General features: G+C 35.1%; 2 protein-coding genes across 2 annotated transcripts in view; both read left to right on the forward strand.

The window, feature by feature from the left end:
• The window catches only part of LOC111376719 (DELLA protein GAI1-like), a 12,288-nt gene extending 11,317 nt beyond the window's left edge, over positions 1 to 971 (forward strand). Inside the window, exon 2 of the mRNA XM_022999697.1 lies at positions 945 to 971. Within this exon, the coding sequence (XP_022855465.1) occupies positions 945 to 971 (27 nt within the window). The remainder of the gene's footprint in view (positions 1 to 944) is intronic.
• Positions 972 to 5,694: 4,723 nt separating this feature from the next.
• On the forward strand, positions 5,695 to 10,294 carry LOC111376725 (DELLA protein GAI1-like). Its single transcript, XM_022999708.1, has 2 exons — positions 5,695 to 7,170; positions 9,457 to 10,294. Exons 1-2 carry the CDS (start codon positions 5,927 to 5,929, stop codon positions 10,004 to 10,006), a joined length of 1,794 nt encoding a protein of 597 aa, XP_022855476.1. The 5' UTR covers positions 5,695 to 5,926; the 3' UTR covers positions 10,007 to 10,294.
• Positions 10,295 to 11,446: the final 1,152 nt, after the last annotated feature.

Genomic DNA, 11,446 nt, shown 5'->3' on the forward strand with positions numbered 1-11,446 from the left:
TTTTACATGAAAATTGTCAATTAAAGGAATAAAATTTAATGGTATTAGGAATGCAATTTGTTTCCTTTGCCAAAAAAAGCCAAAAAACTATTTATCTTTTGATATTCATTTGGCTTTGTTTTACATGAAAATTGTCAATTAAAGGAATATATTTTTTTACAATTAGGGATAAAATTTATTTCCATTGCTTAAAAAAAACGAAAAAAAAAATTCATTACAGAACACCCTTAAAATTGGAAAATGGAAAATCTCTCCTATCAAACACACTCTTAATTTTTGGAGAACAAAAACAGGCTTTATGCATACAAGACTCCCCTAGAAAAGGAATAACAATTTTAAGAAGTGTGTTTTGATCGATGTTATAATGTTCCGATCTCGAAGCACCTAAGAATCGGGCAAGGATAACATGGTCTCGATCCCATCTTTCAAAATTTCACGTAGAGATCAAGAACATGGAAGGCCATCTCGACTCCAACATGCATGATGCTCGTCTCATTCCGTGGAGATTCTTTTAATGAATGTTTTATTTCTATTTTATATGTAAAAATTGAATTTTGAATCGATTCTTGGTTTTATTTATTGATACAAGATAGATTTTTTTACTATAAATCTACTTGAATGACTGAAATTTACAAAATACGTAATTTATTAATTTGCCAACCAAATACAATAAAAATGGGATTAATGATGAACTTGAATTTGAATGTATTGCTAATACAGAAAACTTACAGACATAGGATTCTATCTTATGTGTTTAGCCAAGAATAATTTTGAATTCTTGAATTTTTTATGTGTACAAGTTTATACGTGTTCCAAAATGCATTTAAAAATGGAACGGATTTCTATATAGAATAATATAAAGAATCTCTGCACTAATCTACATTTAAAATAAAAAATAAATAAATTATTCAATGCTTAGTTGTATGTAATTTTGTGTTTTTCAGAAGGGGGACAAAATATGCACCTTGTGATTCTATCCACTAATAAATTGTACTTGATAATTTATTAAAGGCATATTTCCTTAATTAAATAACTTATAAGAATTTTAGTAAAAAGAACTTCTCTTATTAATGTTATGTTATAATCAATTGAAACGTCAACTTCTTCTCCATAATATTAATCATTCAGTATTTCTTCATTAAAAATAAATTAATATCCAAATCAAATGAAGCCATGGACAAGTTAATATATTTCATCTTACTATTATATTTTTATTTTTTTTGGAACTAGGATTAATCATTTTTTGGTTATGTGACTACCTGTGACTGCCACACCAGATTGATCTAGTTGAACACTAAACGAACTCAATCAGAAATAGTTTGATTCTAAATAAATAATGAAGTGTCGGGGAACCTCGCATCAAAAATATTCTAAAAGGTATTTTTTAGACACAATTTTTGTTATCTTTCTATACCAAACAACCAATTCAAAAGGTGTTTATTGGTAGCAATAGAGGCAAGATGAAAAATCAATAAAAGAAGGCACAAGAGGAGACCAATAACACGAAGTTAATGATTGGTTTTGGAAGCACAAAACAGCAAGATTTTTCTCTCGAATGGGCAGCCACGTTTTTCACTCTATGCACACACAAATCACACATTTAGACGGCTAGGTCAAAGCAACATATATATAGGAGTAAATTAGGCTTTAGTTCGATCAATAAAAGGGTTAAATGAGACAAGATTTAAAACTATCCAATAGGTAATATATAGAGGCCATGGATAGCATTAATTTCTTAAACTACTTCCAACGGTCTAGTTATTTTCAGGTTGAGCTTTTGGACTTGGTTGTTGGCAATCAACTCACCATTGGGCGAGGCTTGTGACATTATATTCTGACATTTACATCGTCGCCTAGGATTCATTGGATATCAAAATCCAACAAATCTCCACCTTAATACTCAATCAATTTGCAAGTAATAAAAACACAAAGTTAATACTTGCATAATCAAGGTAGCCAATAAAATTGGGATAGTGGACATTACATTGTGTTTCGAAATCGAAACATATATCATAGTTACTTCATGTACTCATCAGGGACAAAGTAAAAAATCACCTAATTAGAAGCCGATAATAATAGTAAACAATCGTAAGCAAATAAACATGCAATGAATAAATAAAAAAAGATAACACACGGATCTTTTCAAAAGATACGTTTACACAGAACAATAGATTAATACCAAGTTAATCAACAAATGGTCAATACATATGCAACAAATACATAAATTACCTCACGAAATCATCTCAGTACACTTATCATAACCCATTCCGTGTTTCTTACATCTCGATAACACATATCTCCTCTCATTACCTACCATGCTCATTAGACCAATCATTCAACTCATATCTAACTGGTAAAATACAGTAGATTCTAAGTCCTATGGATAATCCTCTATCACCACAACACTTATTTCAATGCAAGTGTATAAAGGGTCTCTACCTATTAGAAGTGATATAAGTATTTGTCATACTCCACTTGATAAGGGTTTTTAAGATAAATGATTCCAATATTTAATCACATCTCCACTCGTGATCTAAATGCCACACTCCATATCTCCGGTCTATACCACTAATATAGCCATAGGCATCTATACTCCATATCATCAATAGACATACAACACGCCTATTGTTAGTACATCCCAACCTATTATGCAATATGCATGCAAACACATTACACCAAGTAATCATATTGTTTCCAATTTCATGCAAATTCATATATCAAACACATTGGAATGTCATATAATCATGCAACAAAATTATGCAATCACATACATGCAAAAAAGATTACACAGAGATGAACATGTAGTAATTATGTTTACTCACAATAAACTTTACTAGGGTCATCACTCGACACTATAGCCACACCTCTTATCTTACCATTCCACTTATCCTTCTGTTTGGGATAGTTTCCCACTAAGTGTTCAGACTTACCACAATTGTAATACCGTTTACTACTAGACTTGTCCAAACCCTTGCCCTAGGGGTGTCAATTTGGCTCGTATCGTCCGTAACTAGGCCCTAAAAAAACTCGAGTCGGCTTGGCTTGAGGCTCGGTAGAATCGAGCCCCATTTTGGGGCGTCAACCTGAGCCTGAGTCACACGGGGTCACTTCAGCTTGTGATAAGCCTACCTTTAAAAAAAATGCAGAAAAAATATTTAGATTGTCATCAAGATCCTTTAAAGAACCCATTTTAAAATCGAAATTTTTTTTGAGCAAGTACGACTTATTTGGAGTAGGCTTAAACAAATATAAGTCTTTCTACTTTTTCCAAAGTTCATTAGTATAATCGAAATTTTCAATCTTTTTAAAAACAGTGTCAGCTAGATGTAAAATAATTAAAATGTATGAAAGTTCATCATGTTATTCTTTTTGTGCTTCTCTCAAATTTACAGGAAATTTGTCATCTATGACTTTACGAACTTTTGTTGAACTAAAATCTCTTGCATCTTCTGTTACTAAATTGAAAAATTCCATTTATCCATTAAAAATTCCAACTTCGAAATATGAACACATTAAAAAAAGAACAACCAAAGTGCACAAATAAGTCACCAAAAATAATCCTAAGGCTGCAGTATACAACATTCTAGATTCATAGGATTTTGTGAAATTCAAGATCTCAGTATTAAGGAATGTCCAAATGGGTCATGTTCAGGTGTTCTAACGGAATAATCAATGTAACACTAAGGTATGTAAATAAAAATTTAGTTTCTCACATAATGTAGTCACACATAGTGACTTAATGGCAATTAAAATAGAAAAGCAATTATCAACTTGTAGTTAAATTTTCAACACTTCAAATATGGCGAATAAATCATAAATTTTTAGCACAAACAATGGTTGCCCTACATGGTAACTCTAATCGTAATGTCATCCCATACAAGGACTCGTTAACGCTGAAATTTAAATGATGACAAGCCAATATACTAGAATGGACAAATTTGAGTCCGTAAATAATGAGAGTTGTAAGTTTACAACTTTAGAGCCACCACTCTTCGTCCTAATGTCTCTAACAATTGCAGAAATCAATTAACCATGATCGAATCTCAACAAGCAGATGGCAAAATCGTCCAAACTTCACCATATAACCTGGGACAGAAAATTTACAATACCAAAATATTTGAAATGAAGTTAGGACCAAACTAACAGAAGACACTATCACTAGAAAATCGTCGAACGCGCCTCCACGCGCACTTGAAGTCTTTGCGCGTATGTTTCATGAGCCACCATACACGTCGTCAGACCTCCTTCTGGTTTGGTCATAAATCAAGAAAACAACTTTGATTTTTAGGCAATTTTCTGGACAATTTTTCAATTTGTTTTTTTGCTTCGATTCTGCAATTTCCTGGTTGGTTTTTAGTCAGATTTTTGAGACAAATCTACCACCTTGAAACTTTGATACTAATTGTTGTGGAAACTGGTTTCAAAGATTTTCTAAACGGTGTTCTTGGGCTCAATTTGGCATTACTTTTCTTTACTAAACAACCAATCCAAATGGCTTCAACCCTCAACCAATATATTTATCTCGGTTGCTTCTCAATCTCTACACGAATGACAAGATAACAATGTTGATTTATAGTCACAAAGACAATAATAAAAATCAATAAAAGAAGGCACAAGAGGAAACCAATAACACAAAGTTAATCACCAATTTTGGAAGCACAAAGCAGCTGAATATTCTTCTCAAATGGGCAGCCACAATTTTCACTTTATGCACACGCAAATCACACACTTAGACGGTTAGCTTGAAGCAAAATATATATAAGAGGAGATTAGGCTTTAATTGGACTAATAATAAAGTTAAATGGGCTAAAATTCAAAATCATCTAATAGGTAAACATATATTGGCTGTGTGAGTAGCATTAATTTCTTAAACTACTTTCAACCGTCCACATTGTTTTTCGGTCGAGTCTTTAAAACTTCGTTATAATAATTAATTAACCATTGGTTGAGGCCTATAAAATCGATGTTTACATCATAGTTCGGAATTCATTGGACATCGAAACCCAGCATTATGGTTTGCCCTAATGATGGAAACCAGCCAAGATTACGTTATATTGTTGCACGCTTAATGGAAATGTCTCTTTTTAAAAAACCATATCGTGTAGAAAAGTAAAATAGAACTTTATAAAGATTTACATATAAAAAATACATAATGATTTAACAAAGCATTTCAACGATTTTTACCACTAACTCGTCCAAGAACCATTGTGTTACCATAATGAAAAATTTTAAAGTTGCGGATTATCGAGCAACATGTTTGAAGATGAATATTGTAATTTTCTCAAATTTAAAAAGAGAAAATATTTGATTCTTTTAAAGTTAAATTTCCAATAAGTTGGAAAAAGAAAATAAAGCGATAAAAAAAATTGAACTCTAAATTGTAAAGCATTCAATATACGTAAGAGTAATGCTATTCATAATTGTTTATTATGATAGTCGTCCTACGTGATATCCTCACGATATTTTGTGATTTGTATTAATGTATTATTTTTTTATCTCATGTATTAAATTACTAATATCACATGTTTAAAATTACTATAAAAATTGTGAGTTTCGTGAAATGAATTTTAGAAAATAGGTTGAAAAAGGCACAATAAATTAAATTTCTTTGTAAAAGAATTTATTTTATTGCAGTAAAAAAAAAAATGCAAAGTTCATCAGTTTCTGTTGTGGCTGTATTTTTCAGCGATGGCACTTTGAGATGAGCGCTTTCTCTCTCTTCCTCGATTCGTGCTGCTATTATTATATAGTACCATCTCTTTTTCTCTCTCCTCCTTTCTAAATAATACGAAAATTTACAGAGCATGTGAAAAATCAAGAAACCCCCAATACCCAATGCTCAGATTCTTCTTCTTCAACAACCATTCATCACCTCTCCTTTTCCTCTAGTTTGTGCGCAGAAGAGAAGCCCATATCAAAGAAAATCATGAAGAGGGATAATCCGAATCAACTAAATTTTGCCACTTCTAGTTCATCGAACAAGGGCAAGATGTGGTGTGAAGAACAAGATGCAGGTGGTGTCGATGAACTCTTTGCAGTTTTGGGTTACAAGGTAAAGTCATCTGATATGGCTGAGGTTGCGCAGAAGCTCGAACATCTTGAAGAAGTGATGGGCAGTGTTCAACAAGACGGGCTTTCTCAAATAGCATCTGATACTGTTCATTACAATCCTTCAGATCTATCATCATGGCTGGAATCCATGATTTCTGAGCTTAACCCTCTTCCTAATTTTGAATCCTTCAACTCTATTGTTCAAGATCCGTTCCTTGAAACATCTTGTGTTACTAGTATTGATTCTCACAGCTATAACAGCTTGAATAGCCATGCTCGTTCACATATATCTGTTTCAACCCAGCAACAAATGGTTGTTGATTCAGATTTTGGTTCAGATCTTATTTCTATTCCGGGGAAAGCTGTGTATCCCCCAAGTCAACAGCACCCACCGCTCCAGCATCAGCCACAACCCAAGAAATTGAAGCCATCATCATATTCTGGTATGGGAAGTTCCAATACTGCTTCTTGGGGTTCGCCTAATGAGTCCATTTCTGCACATCCCATCGAGTCTGCCCGTCCCATGCTCCTGGTTGACTCACAAGAAAATGGTATTAGGTTAGTCCACAGCTTGATGGCTTGTGCAGAGGCTGTGCAACAACAGAACATGAACTTGGCTGAGGCTTTGGTCAAGCAAATTGGGTTCCTCGCAGTATCCCAAGCAGGGGCTATGCGAAAAGTAGCTACATATTTTGCTGAAGCATTAGCCAGGAGAATTTACAAATTATACCCCACAAATCCACATGACACCGCCTTTACGGACCTCCTTCAAATGCACTTCTATGAAACCTGCCCGTACCTGAAATTCGCCCATTTTACCGCAAATCAAGCTATTCTAGAAGCGTTTGCAGGTAAAAGTCGCGTCCATATAATTGATTTCGGCATGAAACAGGGGATGCAATGGCCTGCTCTTTTACAGGCCTTGGCCTTGAGGCCCGGTGGCCCGCCCAGCTTCCGATTGACAGGAATTGGACCGCCGTCACACGATAACATGGATCATTTGCGAGAAGTGGGGTGTAAATTGGCTCAATTGGCTGAGACAATTCACGTTGAGTTTGATTACAGAGGCTTTGTGGCTAATTCATTAGCTGATCTTAACGCATCCATGTTTGATGTAAGGGAAGGTGAAACTGTGGCCGTGAATTCCATATTCGAGCTTCATCAGTTGCTGGCCCAGCCCGGCGCCATCGAAAAAGTGCTGCAAGTCGTGAGCGAAGTGAAGCCTGAAATCTTGACTGTGGTGGAGCTAGAGGCTAACCACAATGGGCCGGTTTTCTTGGACCGATTCACGGAGTCTTTGCACTATTACTCGACCCTTTTTGATTCTTTGGAGAGTAGCGGTGGCGGCGATATTGGTGGCGGGGCGGTGAGTGTTCAGGACAAGGTTATGAGTGAAGTTTATTTGGGTCGGCAGATCTGTAATGTGGTGGCGTGTGAGGGACCGGACCGGGTGGAGAGGCACGAGACCTTGGTCCAGTGGAGAACCCGGTTCCAGTCTGCCGGGTTTGGGCCGGTTCATTTGGGTTCAAATGCTTATAGGCAGGCTAGTATGTTACTTGCCTTATTTGCAGGTGGGGATGGCTATAGAGTTGAGGAAAAAGATGGGTGTTTGACATTAGGATGGCATACAAGGCCATTGATTGCTACCTCGGCCTGGAAACTCATCTAACACACTGAGTCAACGAAAACCGGTTGGTTGACTCGGTTTTGAAGGTGTACCTACCTTAGTGAGGATGAGACGCACCACTCCCAAGTGTCTCACTTTTACTTTTTTCTTTATATTTTCCGTTTTTTAGCCGATCCTTTTTATGGCTTTGAAATTTAATTTTCTTGTTTTATTGGGTGTAATCTTGTAATTCTGAGGGGTGAGTGAATCTGAAATAGTCAATGTGTATTTTTTTATTTATATATAGCTTTTGCCTCAATAAAGAAGAGAGCTCTTCTTTGGATTTGTGTTTGTGCGTGTGTTTCGGTGTTTGTGCATGGGATTTCAATAGGTTTTGGGCATCATGTGATGGCAGAAATGCGCTGTTTGTACAGCATATAAATGCTGTAAATTTTTACAGCCCTCTCATAGGGGTGGGACTCGCGACTAAAATAATCGTGGATCCTACTCCTATATGTGCGATGACTGTCAAAATTGATATATATGGTGCTGTACATGTAGCAACTTTCATAACAATGTGCGAAATTATTCATTACATTTTGAGTATTTCGTAAATTTGGATCCATGTAATCACGGAATCAAATACGAACTTGAATTGTGAGCTTTTGCCTCAATGAAGAAGGAAAGCTCTCTCTTGGATTCTTGATTGTGTTAATGTTTAGTGCGTGTGATTTCAATTGGGCAAGAAGGTTGGGTTGAGTATTATGTAAATGGAATTATTTGAGTCTACATAGTTATTAGAACTAGACACGAACGTAAATTATCGATTGCAATTTGGTTTTACTCATAATAAATTTTTTTTTTTTAAAAAAAAGTGAGTTGATAATGTAAATTATTTGTCATATATATATCAAAATAAAAAAAAATAAAAAAATGCCAACAAATATATATTTAAACACCTCCCTAATCTGCTACAAATAATGTCATCGAATAATATTTAATGTCTAGCATAAAAGCATCCAGTTCCAAACATGATTGTCTCAAGAAAAGTTTGTGAAGTCGTCAAATGCGTAATGTGCAGTCTAGAATGGCTACGAAGGAAAGAATAAATTATTCAAATAAATTTTTTTTTTATTTTTTATACTTGATAAGTAGTATATTTTTATTAAATAAGGTTCAATGGATAACTCCCAACTTTACCTACTTGATCAATTCAACTGTAGACTAGTGTCGAGTGTGAATCTTCTTTTATTACCTTTCTATATGTATGCAAAAACTCAAAGTACAACTTTAGAAATTCAATTCCTGTTCATTCAAGAAAACTACCCCATTGTTAATTTCTTTTCACTTGGTGTATATTTTTCAACGAGTGACTCATTCAAAGGATAGACCACAATTAAATAAGAAGATATCAATTTCAAAGGAGAATAATCAAGCTATAGAGTACAATGTGTTTAAAGTTGATGCCACCTTAGCATGTTATTTACTAATCTAGTCACTATACGATTGTTACGTTTTATATAAAATATTACATGATTAAGTTGCCCTAATACCATCTATGCTAATTAATTTTTGTTTAATGATTGTTTTTACATCTAAACAATAATTTCGCCGTCCATTTGGTGATGTTGAAATTAATAAAAGCAACTAGGCGAGTTCATTGAATTTGGTAAGAGATATGGACGGATTAGACAAATATGGGGCCGAATGCTTCATAAATTTCCAATATCATCATATGCGTGACACCGCTTTGTGGCTAATTCATTAGCTGATCTTAACGCATCCATGTTTGATGTAAGGGAAGGTGAAACTGTGGCCGTGAATTCCATATTCGAGCTTCATCAGTTGCTGGCCCAGCCCGGCGCCATCGAAAAAGTGCTGCAAGTCGTGAGCGAAGTGAAGCCTGAAATCTTGACTGTGGTGGAGCTAGAGGCTAACCACAATGGGCCGGTTTTCTTGGACCGATTCACGGAGTCTTTGCACTATTACTCGACCCTTTTTGATTCTTTGGAGAGTAGCGGTGGCGGCGATATTGGTGGCGGGGCGGTGAGTGTTCAGGACAAGGTTATGAGTGAAGTTTATTTGGGTCGGCAGATCTGTAATGTGGTGGCGTGTGAGGGACCGGACCGGGTGGAGAGGCACGAGACCTTGGTCCAGTGGAGAACCCGGTTCCAGTCTGCCGGGTTTGGGCCGGTTCATTTGGGTTCAAATGCTTATAGGCAGGCTAGTATGTTACTTGCCTTATTTGCAGGTGGGGATGGCTATAGAGTTGAGGAAAAAGATGGGTGTTTGACATTAGGATGGCATACAAGGCCATTGATTGCTACCTCGGCCTGGAAACTCATCTAACACACTGAGTCAACGAAAACCGGTTGGTTGACTCGGTTTTGAAGGTGTACCTACCTTAGTGAGGATGAGACGCACCACTCCCAAGTGTCTCACTTTTACTTTTTTCTTTATATTTTCCGTTTTTTAGCCGATCCTTTTTATGGCTTTGAAATTTAATTTTCTTGTTTTATTGGGTGTAATCTTGTAATTCTGAGGGGTGAGTGAATCTGAAATAGTCAATGTGTATTTTTTTATTTATATATAGCTTTTGCCTCAATAAAGAAGAGAGCTCTTCTTTGGATTTGTGTTTGTGCGTGTGTTTCGGTGTTTGTGCATGGGATTTCAATAGGTTTGGGCATCATGTGATTGCAGAAATGCGCTGTTTGTACAGCATATAAATGCTGTAAATTTTTACAGCCCTCTCATAGGGGTGGGACTCGCGACTAAAATAATCGTGGATCCTACTCCTATATGTGCGATGACTGTCAAAATTGATATATATGGTGCTGTACATGTAGCAACTTTCATAACAATGTGCGAAATTATTCATTACATTTTGAGTATTTCGTAAATTTGGATCCATGTAATCACGGAATCAAATACGAACTTGAATTGTGAGCTTTTGCCTCAATGAAGAAGGAAAGCTCTCTCTTGGATTCTTGATTGTGTTAATGTTTAGTGCGTGTGATTTCAATTGGGCAAGAAGGTTGGGTTGAGTATTATGTAAATGGAATTATTTGAGTCTACATAGTTATTAGAACTAGACACGAACGTAAATTATCGATTGCAATTTGGTTTTACTCATAATAATTTTTTTTAAAAAAAAAAAAAGTGAGTTGATAATATAAATTATTTGTCATATATATATATCAAAATAAAAAAAAATAAAAAAATGCCAACAAATATATATTTAAACACCTCCCTAATCTGCTACAAATAATATCATCGAATAATATTTAATGTCTAGCATAAAAGTATCCAGTTCCAAACATGATTGTCTCAAGAAAAGTTTGTGAAGTCGTCAAATGCGTAATGTGCAGTCTAGAATGGCTACGAAGGAAAGAATAAATTATTCAAATAAATTTTTTTTTTATTTTTTATACTTGATAAGTAGTATATTTTTATTAAATAAGGTTCAATGGATAACTCCCAACTTTACCTACTTGATCAATTCAACTGTAGACTAGTGTCGAGTGTGAATCTTCTTTTATTACCTTTCTATATGTATGCAAAAACTCAAAGTACAACTTTAGAAATTCAATTCCTGTTCATTCAAGAAAACTACCCCATTGTTAATTTCTTTTCACTTGGTGTATATTTTTCAACGAGTGACTCATTCAAAGGATAGACCACAATTAAATAAGAAGATATCAATTTCAAAGGAGAATAATCAAGCTATAGAGTACAATGTGTTTAAAGTTGATGCCACCTTAGCATGTTATTTACTAATCTAGTCACTAT

The sequence above is a fragment of the Olea europaea genome, unplaced genomic scaffold, assembly GCF_002742605.1.
Source record: "Olea europaea var. sylvestris unplaced genomic scaffold, O_europaea_v1 scaffold1555, whole genome shotgun sequence".
Taxonomy (NCBI): domain Eukaryota; kingdom Viridiplantae; phylum Streptophyta; class Magnoliopsida; order Lamiales; family Oleaceae; genus Olea; species Olea europaea.

Bases quoted from the DNA above. Each gene is read 5' to 3' on its own strand.
- LOC111376725 (XM_022999708.1), top strand. From the start codon at position 5,927: ATGAAGAGGGATAATCCGAATCAACTAAATTTTGCCACTTCTAGTTCA. The intron at 7,171-9,456 runs GGAAGGTGAAAC...GTTTGATGTAAG, and splicing joins GCATCCATGTTTGATGTAAG to GGAAGGTGAAACTGTGGCCG.